The sequence below is a fragment of the Schistocerca americana genome, chromosome 4 (genome assembly GCF_021461395.2).
Source record: "Schistocerca americana isolate TAMUIC-IGC-003095 chromosome 4, iqSchAmer2.1, whole genome shotgun sequence".
Lineage (NCBI taxonomy): Eukaryota > Metazoa > Arthropoda > Insecta > Orthoptera > Acrididae > Schistocerca > Schistocerca americana.
Window position 1 is genome coordinate 256,103,048 of NC_060122.1, and position 18,563 is coordinate 256,121,610.

Sequence of the window (18,563 nt, forward strand, 5' to 3'; positions counted from 1 at the left end):
GAGGGGAGCGAAAGCTGCCACTGAGGAGCAATAAATGCGATCAGTGAAGCCAAACATAGGGCTGTGGCATACCTCATGCTAGTCACTCCAATGGAATGGTCGCCCTTACTTGCCTCTCAACATACAGTCCATTAACTCATTAATTAATTCTTCCATGGAAGAACATCCATCTGTAATGTGACAATGATTAATTGCTACACCATAAATTTGTTATTGTTGTTGCAATAAGTGTAAATGACTTATTGCACAAAGAATCCATTAGATAAACACTCCTAACTATAATTTTGTTGCGTCTTTTTTTCAGTGTCAGCAACATTTGTAGCTATTTTTTGGGTGTTGAATAACTCATGGAAGATATATATTCAAAAGTTTGCCCAGAACTTCGGTTTTTGAAAAAAAAAAAAAAAAAAAAATAGGCTGGTTAGAGAGACAGACATGTTCCACTGGACCTCAAGTAGTCTCTTAATCATTGCTACTGAACTGAAAACAACAACAATATTTAAGTGACAGACTTTTCTGTTTCATTCACACATTTCTTGCTTGAATGCTGTAAGGCACCCACTTATCTGTTGAGTGAATTTCCAAATGAGTAACTTTCTCCATCATTAGCCTACAGCCTCCAAATCCCAAATAAAATACATGCTGACTGTAGGCATTTTGAATCATTCCTCACATCACTGAGTTTGGAGATATTTTTAAGATTCTTCATCTGAAATGTTCATAACGTCCTGATAGGGATTTTCAGACTTACCAGATGTCGTTGGCACTTGCAAGTCTAAAAGCTTGTCTGATACCTCCCTGTTCATTGCCGGATAGAGGGGAATGATATTGAGGGATACCCTGATCTTTCCAGCAAATTATTTCTGTACAAAACTTTTACTGCTTACACATGTTATTGATCTACCATAAGTAGAATAATGTTTCGTCATGAAATTATAGTGAAGAAAGAAACAAAATGTTAATGCAAGGCACTAATGCCACATCATTATGAATGCATGTGTGTGTGATAAATCAGAAGAGTAGTAGCTGAGGATCCAGTGTATTTTATTCTAGATGAAATCACTGACAGGCAGAACTGGTATGTATTAAATATTTTAGTAGAACCCCTGAATAGAGAACAAGTGAAACCTGTGTGTTTGTTAACTTTCATTTTTAGGAAAACAGACAATGATACCATGTTGCGAAGTTTCAACAATGTATTTTTTGTGTTGTGGCCTGATTGAATAAAATGTGATCGTGTGTGGTTAGTGCATACAGATTAAGGTTGTTAAATCTTACCTGCACTTTTCAGTCTCAAGTCTATGTTCTTCAAATTAAAACACACGATCTGCATCCTGCACACTATTCATCCCATTTGTGAATCATTAAAATACATTACTCATGCGTCAAGTATTAAAACAGGTTTCTCATATGTCAATTAGGCTAATTTGTATCTTGCAGTGAGAAATTACAGATATAAGCTCCTACCACAATATAAGAGTACACAGAAAGCACAGTTTTTTCTTTCAGTTGACAAAGCTAAAAGGGGTCAAGTGCAAACTGGGCACTGATGAAATAAAACAAAATGTTTAGCAATCCCTACCTTATTTAAAAATCATTGGGATATACTATTACACATTCTACGGCAAACACATTATGAAGAAAACATCTGTAGAATGGGGCTGCAGAGCATGATGACAGAACAACAGTGTTGCGTTTCCATAACGACACACAAACTAAACTCCGCGCCGTCGTGACGTCACACACTACAACGGCCTTACGTCACGGGTCAAAGCTGACAGGTGGAATCGGATGCGTCCGTTGACCCAACACTAACAATTCTAAGAATTAAAAGGCTTTACAAGTTCCAAGGCAAAATAAAACAATATATCCCTTAAATGGTTACAGCATGATGATTCAGAACTTTGTTAGCAATGGTAAAAATTTTCTTCCAAAGATACATAAAAACAGGGGAACGTATACTGTTAAGACGAACGCAGTGTTAAACGCAAAATGTTATAAATGAGATCCTCTGTGGAACTGAAGTATGGAAGACGTTATACTTGTGAATAAAAAGGCGGCATCTGGAGAAGTGTGAAACTACAGAAAAAGCAGTTGGCAAATAAAAACACAAATACACTTACTTGGTATGTAAGTGAATACAACTTCTCTTACAGCAGGTATTAGAGCACCGTCAGAGCACATGTACTCAAACGAAAATATTTTTCTTCGGAGTGAAGCTGCCAATATTTTGTTATTGCCATTGCACATACACAATTTAGAAAGAGAATATATGTTTCCCTGCGAAGGGAGTAGAAAGTAATGAGCATCGATAATATTATCCATTACGGTGTCATCGAAGCACAGTTTCCCCACTAGATTTATTCAACGCGTAAACAACTGGAGTTCCACCGCGCACATGTAAACAAACAAGACTAAAGACACTGTACAGGTAAGCAAAATAAACGAAACTCGTGAAGTACTCATTGGACACGGGGTCAGAGATGAATGGTTTGTCGGCTAGCTGTTAGACGGGCGGTTATCAGCTATTTTCATTTTCTTCAGATATACGTTGGCTGTAATTTAAAGTAAAAACTGTATACGTTAAGTTCTAAAACCCATAGATTATTTGAGTCATATAAACCAATCTCACTTCATCTATTTTCCCGTTGACAAGGAACTATGGTAGCCAGCATGTAATTGTTTTTCATCCAAGGGTGAAGGGAACTTAAGGAGTGCGTTGAAGTTTGGTTAAGACTGTGTTTTAATTGAAAGTGAACTGTACGTTCTTACAACATTGCTTTGCTAAAGTTGTGATACAAGTGAAAGACAAATGATGCCATACTAAGTGGTGTGAGTTGTCACGGCTATTTTATTAGTTGGTAAGTTTGGGAATCGGTACTGACAAACAAATCCCATGCAGTAGGCCTATTTAAAGACCACTATGGAAATTAGTGTAACTAGAACGTATCGGCAATAAAACTAATTTGCCTAATAATGTAAAGCATGTGTAAATGCTAATAACTGTTTAACACTGAGAGTTTACTGAGTAATGTTCACTTTTTTTTTAATTTAAGATATGTAAGGAGAGCCGTGTAAAAATACCGCTTGGAACAATACTGACGTTGGAATCTAGGTAGAATCAAAAATGTCGTTGTTTTACCATAGAATTCAGTTTGAGTCGGTGCTTATTAAAGTGGTGTGTCACGTTTGCGATCTGAACAGACCAGTGACGTGTGTTTATAGTTTACTTTTGTAACTGAGTAGACGTCACAAAAAATTATATATACGTAGGCTTCTTTGCAAAACTGTTGCAATTTTTGTAGAACCCTGTACTTTTTCTTGTCGTGGTTAACACCTACTTCGTGGACATTTATTCTTTTGCTGCTGTGTCCGTTGCACATTAACGCCTCACAATGAGAAGTTATGTCATAGTAATGAAATGCGTTTCCAACACAGTGGTTGGCAGAAAATCACGAATTTTGGGGCAAATTGAGGATGAGATTATTTAATCAAATTGTGGTGCTCGATATGAAATCAGGACGACCTGACAGGCAACAAACAAGCTCTGTGCTAGGATATAGATAGTGATTTCCTTTTGTGTTGTGTCACAGAACAGCAGACAATTATTTTATGATGTTGAAAAGACATTAGTGAACTATGTAGTCCTTTTTTTATACGTTCATGTAACTGTGCAGGTCAATTAAGGGCAGTTACATGTACTAGTAAATACCTGTAGTATCATTTAGTGTTTTTACAATGGCAGCATAGAAACTGCTAGGTAGGCTAATGATTGATTGTACGCATCCGTCTGTTTACACTTTGAGAAGGGAGCAAGTAATGTGGGAACATATTTGTTTTGAGGTGCAATGTAAAGTAATATATTAAAATAGTAAATAATGCTTATACTCAACTTGCAAGATTTTTGGTCACAGTTGTCATAAATGTTTCACACCAAATTACGTTGAGTAGGATCTACCTGTGAAACTAACAAAGGAAAAAAAAAATCTCAGTTGCTCTATTGTAAATGTTTAGTTCTTGTCAAAATGACTTGTGGGAATGGTAAAGTTAAGTTTCTGATTTCTTGAATGCATGACATGTTCCACATCCAGGAGGACCTCCTCACTACGGATCAATTGGAATGAAAGTAAATCTAATCTAATCAATAAGTAAGTTGTTTCTCTGCAGGTACTACAAAACTTCTCTAGATCCAAAAGATTGTCTGATAGCTATAGTGTTTGTGATTATGTTAAAAAAAATTGTGAGCATATTTATAATCCTTATATCAGTATATTCCCTGTATCACTTCCCAGAAAATAAAATGGAATATGTTAATCCTATTGATTGGCGTAAATGGGATCAGAAGAAATGTGACATTTGTGGCATATCCCGATAACATATTTATTATTAAAGTGCTTCACTTAAGTTGTCACAGCGTACATTATAGATTGGTGTTGTCTGTGATCTCTCTTAAATTTCTTGGTTCTACTTTCAATTTGGTTCTCGATGGCTAGCGAAATGGGCCTTGGATGTAACCTGTGGAAGAATATTCGTTATACACCCCTAATGGAATTCTTCTGCTTAGCCTTAGTGTAAGTACATATTGTAATCGAGCTATTAATTGTACTGAAATGCATTTTCTACCTCCCTGAGTTGATGAATCCATAGTGAGCAGCACCTTTGCAATTTGTATGGTAATAGCTTTACACTGTGAGCATGCTTAATGGGTATCTTTTGTAGCCCAATTTAATGATTTACTTGTAATGTGATACATTCACTTTTTATTACTCCCAACACTAGTTTGAAACCCTGTAGTGCTTATTTATTATTTTTATCCCGTAGGATAGTGTAATTTTTTCATACAATTATGGAATAAGATATTACGTTAACTAAATAATTATTATATTTAAATTAAATAGTGACTACATAGTTTGTTGATTTCAAATGACTAATAATGGACTGAGAAGGAGAAAGATGATTAGGAAGTGTACCAATCTTTGCATGGTTTGAGTTGAGAAAACAATTGAAGATGGTCGCTGGGTAAGTAACAGTCCTGTATCCTAATTACAGAATCTGTAGGTTTTTTAAATTGATTATTATGCTTACAAAAATGTTAGGTATTTCTGTAAGGGAAAGTAATAGGCATAGTTGACCAAAATAAAAGTCTTGAGCTTGGACGTAATAGTGAGTGGGTTTTCACCCAGTGCCATCAGTTTTTGCAGACAACTGCTGAAACTCGACACTGTGGAATATCACACTTTTTTGTGTGCAATAGACAAGACTATATACATGATAAACAGCCAAAAGTCCGTGATGGAATAACAACTAAAAGGAAAGGATAGATTGCTACTCACCATGTTGAGGAGGCATTGAGTCGCTTAGAGCTAGAATTCTGTTTTATTGTAAGTACAAACAATTTCCAACACACCCACCTACAGTCACGATGACACTGTTTTGATGTGTCACTGCCAACTGCCATGACAAGATTTTGATTAGGGGGAAAGGGGGAGACAGAGAGAGAGAGAGAGAGAGAGAGAGAGAGTATATCAGTATAAGCTTATGGACTAGCAGCTTACTTGATTTTCATGAATTGTGTGTATGGCACAGGGCCTGTGCCATCCATGCACTTTTTCTGTGTGATAAGGATATTGGCAACATGTATGTTTAATGCAGACAATGGAATGCTGTTTGTAAACAGTGAGATGCAGGAAAAGCAGCATTGTGTTTTTGGTGTTGAATATCAAAACCATTTAATGTTTTTTGAATTATTTGTGCCTACCTGTGTTTGCTCATGAAGCTGCTTTTAATTTCTGCCCCTGTAGCTTTCATTTTTCTCCTTTTTTTAAAAAAAATTATTGTGGTGATAGATTGATCTGTAGTATACTTTGTAGTTTTGTTTAAAATGGACGAGGATAATTTGGATTTGAGTTGAGGGAGTTGTTGAATTTGTCATACTAATAAGCTATTTTTGGCATGAAGGTGGTGGTGACAGACTGATCTGCAGCATAGTCAGAGATAAGTTGAGAAGTGGCCATTTGGTTGTAGTAGGCAAACCCAAACAATACGTTGTCTTCAGGAAAAGCTTGGCTACATAGTCTGATGTCTTGAGAAAATACTTGGTTACAGTTTCTGATGTCAGAAAATGCTTGGTTACAGTTATTGAACAAACATTTTAGTTGTAATTTTTTTCAAACATAGACAAAGGTAGATGATTTCATATCTTTTTCTGTGTACATTGTGCATAACATAGCTAGATTCACATCCAGTTTTGAAGTAATTACTTCAACTCATTGTTATGAAATGTGTCACCAATCTGTTGGTTCCTCACTGGGTATTCAGAACCAGCTGTCTCCTGTTTGAGTTCCCATTGCACTTCATACTTAGTATCTACAACATCACTTTATAGAACGCGTAAGAAACGACACTGCCTTTGTTCAAGAGTAGAATAGAATTTATTCACCTTTGAGCATTAGTACGTGTAATCTGTGTTATCACATAAAGCGTATATACAATATAGAAATTATATTAACTGAGCAGGCTTAAGTGACTTATTATCTAATTAAAGCTAGTACAAAGTGTTAAAATAATGATTAGTGGCATGCATAATTTTACATTTCTGACCATTCAAAGTAAGTTGCCTCAGTTTGCATCATTTTGAAATCTAATGAAGATCTAAATGAATATTTATGCAGCTTCTGTTAAGCAGTATTTCACTGTAGATAAATGTGTCAAGGGCCTATATAGTATATTAGACATTATGTCCATTGCTATTGTTATGGTGGTATGTTTTCTTAGTTTTTCCTTGACGGGAATAAGGCTGTACTAAACATGTAAACTAAAAGTAGTAGAGGTATTTGTTATTTTGGCAGCAAAATAAGTAGCGGTGGTCGATGTTTAGATAATGACAAATGTAAACTGGCAGTGACAAGAAAAGAGTTTCTGAAAACTAAACAATTTGTTAACATCAAATCTAAATTTAAGTGTTAGGAAGTCTTTTCTCCGGATATTTGTTTGGGGTATAGCTTGTACAGAAGTGAAATGTTGACAGTAAATAAGAGGATGCTTGAATGCTGAAGATTAGATGGGTATATAAGAAAAAAATTAGGAGGTATTGAATTGATTTGGGGAGAAAAGAAATTTATGCCAAAAATTGACTAAAAGGAGGGATTGGTTGATAGGACAATTCCTGAGGCATCAGGGAATCATCAGATCAACTCTTGACTACAGTTAGCAAGTTCAAATGGATGTAGGCTGTAGCACTTAGGCAGAGATGAAGACGCTTACACACAATAGACTAGCATAGTGAGATGCATTTAACCAGTCTTCTGACGGGAGACTGCAAAACAAACATGTAACCTAGGGACAGTCATAACATTAAGCTCTTTCAGATACTGTCTTCACTTGTGAAACCCCAGAAATTCATGTAGTAGCCTTTTTATGCCTTGAAAACTATGTTGCTATTTTGGTCATAAACAGTAAGATGCAGCTTTCCATTCTTGTCATTGGCCAGCAATCCTCTGCAATTCAGCATAACTGTTGCACTCCTCATCATTGACTGATTGCCGTACGTACTAGGCCTGCACCTATGACCTTTTTGCTCTTTATTATTGCCTTCAGCAGCTACTAATGTTGTAATTATATTTTTCAATTCATTGTTATTTTAGTAGTATTTTTTCCTCATTCACTTTTTCCAGGATGTCTTCGTTCTTTACTCAGTCAACCCACCTGATCTTCAGCAGTCTTTTGTTACACCATATTATAAAGGCTTCTGCTTATTCCATCTCTGTCTTCCCCATTGCCCATGTTTTGCACTCATAAAGATATGTTTTTTTGACTCATCAGTCTTGTGACTGGTATGATGTGGCCTGCCACGAATTCCTCTCCTGTGCCAACTTCTTCATCTCAGAGTAGCGCTTGTAACCTACATCCTCAATTATTTGCTGGATGTATTCCAATCTATGTCTTCCTCTACAGTTTCTGCCCTCAACAGCCCCCACTAGTATCGTGGAAGTCATCCCCTGACATCTTAACAGATAGATGTCTTATCATCCTCTCTCTTCTCCTTGTCTGTTTTTTCCACACGTTCCTTTCCTCTCCAATTCTGCACAGAACCTCCTCATTCCTTACCTTATCAGTCCACCTAATTTTCGACATTTGTCAGTAGCACCACATCTCAACTGCTTTGATTTTCTTGTGTTCCGATTTTTCCACAGTCCATGTTTCACTACCATACAATGTTGTGCTCCAGACATACATTCCCAGAAATTTTTTACTCAAATTAAAGCCTGTGTTTGATACTAGTAGATTTCTCTTGGCCAGGAATGCCCTTTTTGCCAGTGATAGTCTGCTTTTAGTGTTCTTGCTTCATCCGTCATTGGATATTTTGCTGCCTAGGTAGTCCACTCCCTTATCTTCATCTACTTCGTGACCATCAATCCTGATGTTAAGTTTCTCGCTATTCTCATTTCTGCTACTTCTCATTACTTTTGTCTTCCTTCAGTGTACTCTCAGTCCATATTCTATACTCATTACACTCTTCATTTAGTTCAGCAGATCATGTAATTCTTCTTCATTTTCCACCTATCTGCTCTCTCCTCTGCGTTCAATAGTGGAATTGCCATTGCACTCTTAATGTTACCATCCTTGCTGTTAATTTCGCTGAAGGTAGTTTTAATGTTCCTATATGCTGAGTGAGTCGTTCCAACAATCATTTCTTTTTTTTCAATTTCTTCACTTTTTTCACACAGCCATTTCATCTTAGCTTTCTTGCACTCCCTATTTATTTCATTCCTCAGCAACTTGTATTTCTGTATTCCTGAATTTCCCTGAATGTTTTTGTTCTTCCTTCTTTCATTGATCAACTGAAGTATTTCTTCTGTTACCCATGGTTTCTTCACAGTTAGGTCATTCCATATCAAGGGGACCACACTCGACCTTCGCCAAACTTCGGTTCAGTATCTTAAGTGGTTGAATTTTTAGAGTCATTTGAGGCGAAGGTGCAAATGTGTTAAGTTTGCTAGACATTTTTAAAAGTTCTAGCAAACATTTCATCTTCTGCTTTAATGTACATAAACAACTCTTTATGTTCAATGTTCAATCACACCATGGCAGAAATGAGGGATTGAGCCACACCTAAATGTAGATACAAGCCTCTAAAGTGGTTAAAAAATTCGTCACACTATTCTGAGAGCCAAGGTTTGACCGCCCACTGCTAATTCTCATTTGAACCAATAACACAAAAGATTATTCACACCAATGATGTCTACAAATGGATCATATTTAATTAACATTGGATGCCTAGATAAAAAGATCCGCATCTGAAAAGTTGGCCAAAATTTTCTACTTGCAAATTTGAACTTGACAGCAATTGCTTGAAGGCTGAAGCTTAACCTAAAATTCTTCAATTAAGATGTCCATATCTGTATCTGTTTTGGCACTTTTCCATTTGTATGTTAACAATATCTACTTTACTCACACCAGCAGATGTGGCAGTTACCTCAGTAATGCTGTCTTGGGCTTTCAGAACTTTGCACTTTATTTATCCAGTTGAATCCCTTTTGTCGATCCATTGAAGCTTTAATGGTGACTCTCCAAGTGGTGTTAATGAAGTATTAGCAGTAAAGCAAGTATAAACAACATCCATGTCATCAGTGGATGGTGGTTCGTTCTTATCCTGGTGGTGTGATCGTTTTTGGGCCAGTTCATGTTTACATTGGTACAGATTTTCTGACCAGTTTTACAAACTTCATTAGCCAGTACATTCAACCTATCAGACATTGCAATGGTTACCGCTGAAAAAGCCTTCTTGGTTATGTGTTTTTTCTTTACCAAATGGTTTGTAGGAAGTCTTCTGCTGGAATTGAAATTTTCTCATCACCATGACATTATGGTATGAACAAATTTGAGCATCTTCAGTAAAATCAAGTCCAGATGTACATCATAGAAGCTCCTTGTCCATTGGTGACATTTCCTCAACTGATTGTAGTTGACTTTTGCCATAATAGAAGGGTGATTACTTACGACAGTCAGCTCCATCTGATCCACCAGAGTAGCAGTGAGCAAGTGCCTCTTGGTTCATTTTATACAATAGTTTATTAACTTATAACAAGCAAATTTGAAAGCTCGTCAATAACCTGGTTTGAAGCATAATGTAAGATGCAGCTACACACAGTGATGTATATGCATCACTCACTTAAAATCTCACAGTTTTTGTAATTTACTTGTAATAGATTGTCCTGCTTGTATATAAAGTATACAGATTTGGCTATCAAAAAATATTGTTTTATTGATTTTGCTCAGCCACAACAATGATCATTGATTATTCAAACACTCGGTATTCAACACTAAGATTGTGCAATGTCAACACCAAAGATACCACACACAGAAGGCTTCCAGTGTTAAAATTGCCAGTAGTGGAAGCAACATTGCAAGTGTGACTCAGCAATATATCACTGTTGTGAGGATAGAGTCTTAAAAACTATTGCTGCCTTATAATGACGATGGAAACTAAATGACAGGGCATATATGCACCACCATGCTGTGTACGGTTAAAATGTTCTAAAACAGCATAGCACTCCGTTATGATCTCCTAGGATTTATAATCTTGAGAGGATTTTCTGACGTTTTGTTATATTTATGTTCTATGCTGTAAAATAATATAAAAACACTTCTTATTAGCATAGTTGCCTTATCCAAACCACAGGAGAATCTTATATCATTGAAAGACACTACAATTGCACGTATTTTGATTTGAAACTTCAAATTGCATTACTTTTTTGTATTTATATACAGGGTGATTCAAAAAGAATGCCACAACTTTAGGAATTTAAAACTCTGCAACGACAAAAGGCAGAGCTAAGCACTATCTGTCGGCGAATTAAGGGAGCTATAAAGTTTCATTTAGTTGTACATTTGTTCGCTTGAGGCGCTGTTGACTAGGCGTCAGCGTCAGTTGATGCTAAGATGGCGACCGCTCAACAGAAAGCTTTTTGTGTTATTGAGTACGGCAGAAGTGAATCGACGACAGTTGTTCAGCGTGCATTTCGAACGAAGTATGGTGTTGAACCTCTTGATAGGTGGTGTATTAAACGTTGGTATAAACATTTTACAGAGAATGGGTGTTTGTGCAAAGGGAAAAGTTCTGGACGGCCGAGAACGAGTGATGAAAATGTAGCACGCATCCAGCAAGCATTTGTTCGCAGCCCAGGAAAATCGACTCGCAGAGCTAGCGGAGAGCTGCAAATTCCACAATCAACTGTATGGAGAGTCCTACGAAAAAGGTTAGTTATGAAACCTTATCGTCTGAAATTGGTTCAAGCACTGTCTGCGGCTGATAAGATTAAAAGAATCGATTTCTGTGAGTTTATCCTTCCTCAAATGGAAACAGATGAATCTTTCGTTTCAAAGATTGTGTTTAGTGATGAAGCAACTTTCCACACTAACGGGAAAGTCAACCGTCACAATGTCTGTATATGGGGCACTGAGAATCCGCGGGAAACAACTCAGTATGAACGTGACTCGCCTAAGGTGAACGTTTTCTGTGCCATTTCAGCCAATAAAGTTTTTGGTCCCTTTTTCTTCGAAGGTTCTACTGTAACTGGACTACAGTATCTGGAGATGTTAGAGAATTGGCTGTTCCCTCAGCTCGAACAAGAAGCACAACAATTCATATTTCAGCAGGATGGAGCGCAACCACATTGGCACTTATCTGTCCGTAACTACCTGAACGTCAACTACCCGAGGCGATGGATCGGCCGCCAGGCAGCCCGTGACAGAGAACTTCATCACTGGCCTCCAAGAAACCCTGCGATTTTTTCTTATGGGGGTATGTTAAGGATATGGTGTTTGGCCACCTCTCCCAGCCACCATTGATGATTTGAAACGAGAAATAACAGCAGCTATCGAAACTGTTACGCCCGATATGCTACAGAGAGTGTGGAACGAGTTGGAGTATCGGGTTGATATTGCTCGTGTGTCTGGAGGGGGCCATATTGGACATCTCTGAACTTGTTTTTGAGTGAAAAAAAAAACCTTTTTAAATACTCTTTGTAATGATGTATAACAGAAGGTTATATTATGTGTCTTTCATTAAATACACATTTTTAAAGTTGTGGTATTCTTTTTGAATCACCCTGTATAATCCATTTCCCTTTCTTTCGATCGGTATTCTTACTCAACAAAATGCAAGATCCAGAGATTAATTACTATAGCTCTAAAAGCTTACAGTATGCTCTTTCCAGCTGTGGCAAGAAAAAAAGAATTGAATTAGACATGGTTGAGATATTGCCCCAAAAATACCCTAAAATTTGAACGAAAAAAAATTTGGCCAACTTTCCAGATGCATTTATTTTCATGCAGGCACCCAATGTTGATTAAATTTGATTCGTATGTCGACATCATAGGTAAGAATGAACCCCTGAAGTTTCAGTGTCATTGGTTCTCTCAGAATAGTGTGATGAATTTTTTTAGACACTTTAGAGGGTTGTATCTATATTTAGGTGTGGCTAAATCCCTAATTTTTGCCATGGTGTGATTCAGCATAAAAAGTTGTCAAGGTACTTTAAAACAAATGACAAAATGTTTGCTAGAACTTTTAAAAAAGCCTAGCAAACTTGGCGCATTTGCACCTTCATACGTGATGCAAAGGTGAGTAGCCTCTCTTTGAAAGGCCCTAAAAATCCAACCACTGGAGATACTGGACTGAAATTTGGTATGTAACCATCAAAGTCCATATAGAACCTTCACATCAAATCTCATTAGTTTTGGAGATGGTTGAGTGGGGACACTGTTTAATATTGGTCCCTTTGACATGGAATGACCCAGTTACCTTCTTTTCACCTATGTTTTTCTTTCCAACTTCTGTGATTACCCTTTTTAGAGATATCCATTCATCTTCAACTGTACTGCCTACTGTGCTATTCCTTATTGCTGTATCTATAGCCTGAGAGAACTTTTAAGTGTATCTCGCCATTCCTTAGTACTTCCATAACCCGTTTTTGCGTATTGATTCTTCCTGACTAATCTCTTGAACTTCAGCCTACTCTTCTTCACTACTACATTGACATCCGAGTCTTTATCTGCTTCTGAGTATGCCTCGCAATCCAGCATCTGATTTTGGAATCTCTGTCTGACCATGATGTAATCGAACAGAAATCATCCCATATCACCCGGCCTTTTCCAACAATACCTCTTTCTCTTGTAGTTCTTGAACAGGGTATTCGATATTACTAGCTGAAATGCACTACAGAACTCAATTAGTCTTTCTCCTCTCTCATTCCTTGTCCCAAGCCCATATTCTCCTATAACTTTTTCTTGTACTCCTTCTCCTAAAGCTCCATTCCATTCCCCCATGACTATTAGATTTTCATCTCCCTTTATGTGCTGTATTACCCTTTCAATATCCTCATATACTTCCTCTATTTTTTCAGCTTGTGATGTCGGCATGTATACCTGAACTATCGTTATGGGTGCTAGTTTTCTTTCGATTCTGATAAGAACAACAGTATCACTGAACTGTTCACAGCAACACACTCTCTACCATACCTTCCCATTCATAACGAATCCCGCGATCGTTACACCATTTGCTGCTGCTGTTGATATTACCCTATGCTCATCTGACCAGAAATCCTTGTATTCTTTCCGTTCCACTTCACTGATCCTTACTGTATCTAGATTGAGCCTTTGCATTTCCCTTTTCAGATTTTCTAGCTTCCCTACCATGTTGAAGCTTCTGACATTCCATGCTTTTACTCGTAGAATGTTATCCTTTTGTTGCTCGTTCAGTCTTTCTCTCATGGTCAACTCCTCTGTGGCACTCCCCGCCTGTAAGTCTGAATGGAGGACTACTGGAATCTTTTGCCAATGGAGAGATTATCATGTCACTTTGAGTAACAGGCCATATGTCCTGTGAATACACATTATATGTCTTTATTGCAGTGGTTTCCACTGCCTTCTTTATCCTCATGCTGTTGATCATTGCTGATTCTTCCACCTTCAGGGGCAGTTTCCCCACCCCAAGGACAAGAGAGTGCCCTGAATCTCTGTCCGCTCCTCCGCTCTCTTTGAAAAGGCTGTTGGCAGAATGAGGGTGGTGTCTTATGCCAGAAGTCTTCAGCCACCAGTGCTGATTAATAATCAAAATTTAAGCAGTGGCCAATTTCGAACCCGGGGCTGAGAATGTTTTGATTACTGATCAAAGACATTAATCTAATTTTGTTGATTGCATTTGTTTCGATCCTTTCACTCAGTGTTTTTTTTTTTTTTTTTTTTTTACAGAGGACAACAAACCCTCTGACCAAGCACGCTGAGCTACCATACCAGCTAACCCCTAGACCATGGGTGCTTCATTCATATGTGCTAAAAACATAGTACAGTAAAACCTCGTTTATAAATTTTTGAAGAGGGTGATAAAATAAATATACAAGTGAGATTAACATTAAAATGAAACTTCTTAATATATTTCTATTAAACTCAAGGGTGTGCAACAGAAGATATATATATTGTACAGTAATGGGTACAGTAGTTAAAATAGGCTTATGCCTAAGTTATGGACAATTAAAATTATTTAGGTGTAAAGAATGAATCAGATGTGGTTTGTTTTTTGGAACCAATAATGCCTTCATAAAGTTTTCATATGCAGTCACTGTTCACATCTTGTCATCACTAACATTTCTTGATCTTATGTAGCATTGTGTTACATCCAGTGCAGTAAGTGATTCTGACAGACTGTGTGGGTCCACAGATTGACCATCTGATTCTTCGAATTTCTCAGAAGTGTTTATTTTAGCTGATACGGACACTACTTATTTAATTATTTCATCCTTATTTTGTACGCAACACATGACAGTATCAGCATCAAATCAACAAAATCAATTCCATTTGACATACGAGCCTATTCATTGTCTTCTGGTACCAGTACATCAAAATCTACATCAAAATGTTCAGCGTTTTCTGGGTAAGCTTGAGTTTCATCTTTTGTGATGTCCGCTTTTTGAAAGCACTTGCATATTGTGTTAGGCTCTAATTGATCCCCTGCAGTCCTTATGTACTGCATTGCCTAGATAAGAAAGCCAAATTTAAAAGATACGTATACATATTTGCACTAAATTTAATTTAGAGATCTGTTTCAAAAAGTTGGTAACATTCAGAAGGAACTGACAGGGAATGTGCATACGAATTGTGTGTGTAAAGTGTGTCCTAACCTTCAGTAGGACTTCTTTGCACTTCTTCAATTATGTTTACTTTCTCCTGATGGAAAAAACATTTTCTTTTATTTTGTGGTGAACTAATCATTTTCGCATGCACAAAAATTGGAAATTACAGTAAAAAAGATCCAGTTCTCGCCTTGCAAAAAAACGCTCCATATTTCATTCAGTGTGCTCCACCTGTTTGCACTGCCGTCAAGTGCCACTGGTGTGTATTGTGTGGTAGTTGGACCACGGCAGCATTCCCCCTCCTTAGGGCCCCATTTCACAACGCCATTAAGAAACGCTACTCTGCAGCGCTCTTGCATTCACACAGTGTGGCATGTCATGCTGCCACTGAAAACAGGTGTAGCTGTTGCTGTGAACAACTTTGATGCTGCCGATACTGCTGTTGTTTTCGCTGATGTCTCGTGCTGGCTGTTCATAATCGGCAACCTGCTGCTTGGCCAGTCAACAGCACCCCAAAGTGGCATTGTGTGAAGGCCGCTATTGAGAGCAGTGTTCCGCCAAGTTATTCGATTCGAAACGGACTGCCACAAGGTCAACAACAACAGTGCCGCCATGTGTACTGTTGCTAAGGCCCGCAATAATAACTGTGACTTTGCGTGCAGTTAGCAAACCAATAATCACTGGCCACACCACATACAAAACATTTCAGGACGAGTTCTTGTATTTTATAATGTATAAGTGTGACAAAAATGGCTGTGGAGTAGTAAAAATAATAGCATAAAAGCGCGAAAACGTATAAATGGAAAACATGGATGTGGGGTAAATTTGTATGCAAAATTGAAAAAGTGCACGGTATAGTGCACAGTATACAATTTAAAAAGTGCGTAAAATGTAAGAGCTGAGAAACGTATAAATGTGGTTTCATTGTATTTCATGAATCTTTTTTCTGATCTCGAGGTTTATATTTTTGGATATTAATAGCTGTTTCTTTTTATGGAAAGTCCTTTTGCCTTGTGCAGTTCTTATTATGTCTTTCTTGCATCTACCTTCTTTTTCTGTACTAGTTCAGAGATTGCAAAAAGTTGTACACCCCTTGAAGAGTCTCTAGCCCAAGTTTAACATTCAGGTGTCGAACATGTCCTGTTGTTCACACTGTTGCATTTGTTTTCTTGTTTTTTTCTGTGCGCATTGTAACTGTCAGCTAACACACTTTCAATTTCATTGAGCACCTGGTCAGTTCCTGTTCAGTTGCAGCACTGCAGCCACATCAGAAAACTCTTCTGCAGATTCATCTGCCTGTGCCAAAGAATTCTGACATTTCTTTAGTTCACTCACAGCCTCCTCTCAGTCAGTGGTGACAATGCAATGGGCAGCAACGCCTTGCACCTTTCCCGATTTTGCCATTTTGTATCATTTTGTCAGTTCTGACTAAGTCAGTCTGTTTTAAATTAAGCGTGTTGATTACCCTTCCATCCCTGTAATTGATGCCACACCAACGAAGAATGGAAAACATCTTATTCCATTTCACAAAAGCAAAGGTCTTCTCCAAATTTCTGAATACAATACATGTTTAATTTTTTTGTCCTGGAACTAGTGTCTGTCACTAATTTCATTGCTTAACTTGCTTCTCTGGTTTCTGCTTCTTGTAAAATGAATCTGGTACTCTCCTAATCTACTTTCTATTTTCCCTTCCATTCTTTGATCTAGGTATTGTTTATCTTTTATGCACACGATACTGTGCTGTAATTTTCACTTCTAACCACTCTGGCTTTCTTGTGTAGCGTAGTTATTACATTCCTTTCAAAATCAGATAGAACTTGCCTAGTAACACAAGTTTCGTTCATGAGTTTGTATAATCCTTGCAGCCATGTGGGGCCGCCGTGTACCCTGTTGGCTGTAGCCCCCTGACCACACAGGGATCGCTCTCCTGATCGCTGCACCGCTATCTCCCCACATATGCCAAAGAGTAGATGCCCGTCACCCTGATATTTCATCAGTACCTAGACATTTGTTCCCTACCAATTTGTGCAAAGATTTCTGAAATTAAGAATAATTTTGTATGCCCCTTTAACCTTCTTTCAATGTGTTGTCATTTTCAATAGATTACTTCCTCCTGGGAAATTATAAAGTTTCTGCCAGTTTTGTGCCCATCTTCTCCCCTTATTTTCTGCTTCCATTAGTCTGTTACCTTCTGAACTGCAAACATTGGTATTCCTGACTGTGTATCCTTATGATAATTATTTATTCATCTGCGTGTAACATCTACATTACACTGTTTCAATTTTGAAACAATGTTGCTGTATCTTCCTTCCATGCTTCTATAACTTTCCTGTTTTCACACAATTTCATTTCAAAGTTAGTATGTTGCTGCTGTTCACTTAAAACATTTTTAAATTTTTTTCCTTCCTTTATTAATTTCAGTATTTCATTAGTTATCCATGGCTGCCTCTTTTTCAGTCTTAGTATATTTCCCACTGTTTTTGCAAAATCTATTTTAAGGCCATTCCATTAGTTTCCTTCTTCGGAAATGAAAGGAAAACCACACACACACACACACACACACACACACACACACACACACACACATATATATATTCACTCAAGCAAGCACACAACTGCTACCTCGGCCACTAATGCCAGAATGTGACTGTTTTGTTGAACAAAAGCAGTAGTTTGGAGAGGGGCAAGGAAGTGGGGAAGTGGGAGGAATAATAGGGTGCAGATGGGGGGAGGGAAGAGCACTGTCTGGCAGATCATGTAGGGATTGGAAGGCAGCAGCACAGGGCTGCCAAACGCAGCATTGAGAGGCTGTGGGTGGGTGGTGGAAAAACGGAGAACAACAGAGGGGGAAAAGACTGATGGGTGCTTTGCCAGAGAATGGTGCACAGTAGGGTGAAAGGACGTGAATTGGGAGGAGGTGATAGGACAGAGGGAATGTAAACTGTTTAGTGTAGGGTGTGGGACAGTAGATAATCATAGGTTGAGCCCTCTGCGAGTCCGGGTGTTAGAATAGGCCCGAGATATTCCTGTCTGTCGTAAGAGGTGACTAAAAGGAGTCTCGCATGTTTAAGGCCTTTACGTGATTGTCCCCTGTGGGGTTTGACCACTGTTTTTTAAAATTTTCCCAAAGAGCGAGCCAATTGGGGAAGGGTGCCTTACATGGTGCATAGTGTCCATCGTGCGCTGAGACCTCTCGCATTCTTTGTGGACGTGGATCTGCACTTCCTCTCATTCTCCAGCTGTTGGGCGAGGTCACCCTCCTGGGTGCATTTGCTTCCATCCTCCGTGCAGTATCGCTTTCAGCACTGTCGACGATAGTGGACTTCTTAGCTCGTTTGCACCTGATATCCAGCAAGGTAGCCAGTCCATTGCGGTGGGGCCGCCATGTACCCTGTTGGCTGTGTAGCCCCCTGACCACACAGGTATCGCTCT

General features: G+C 38.2%; 2 protein-coding genes across 5 annotated transcripts in view; one reads left to right on the forward strand and one right to left on the reverse strand.

Moving 5' to 3' along the window:
• Positions 1-2,570, reverse strand: part of LOC124612335 (KICSTOR complex protein kaptin-like) — a 114,727-nt gene extending 112,157 nt beyond the window's left edge. The window contains exon 1 of one of the 2 annotated variants that reach the window (XM_047140480.1): positions 2,124-2,570. In XM_047140480.1, coding sequence (XP_046996436.1) covers positions 2,124-2,325 — 202 coding nt within the window. In that variant the 5' untranslated portion in view covers positions 2,326-2,570. Of the gene's footprint in view, positions 1-1,278; positions 1,370-2,123 lie in introns of those variants that run through there. The other variant, XM_047140482.1, reaches the window with a different exon arrangement.
• The window catches only part of LOC124612334 (DNA polymerase iota), a 49,098-nt gene continuing 33,005 nt past the window's right edge, over positions 2,471-18,563 (forward strand). Inside the window, exons 1-2 of one of the 3 annotated variants that reach the window (XM_047140478.1) lie at positions 2,471-2,861; positions 4,494-4,571. The gene's annotated coding sequence lies outside the window, so the exon portion shown is untranslated. The remainder of the gene's footprint in view (positions 2,862-4,493; positions 4,572-18,563) is intronic. The other 2 variants (XM_047140477.1, XM_047140479.1) reach the window with 2 other exon arrangements.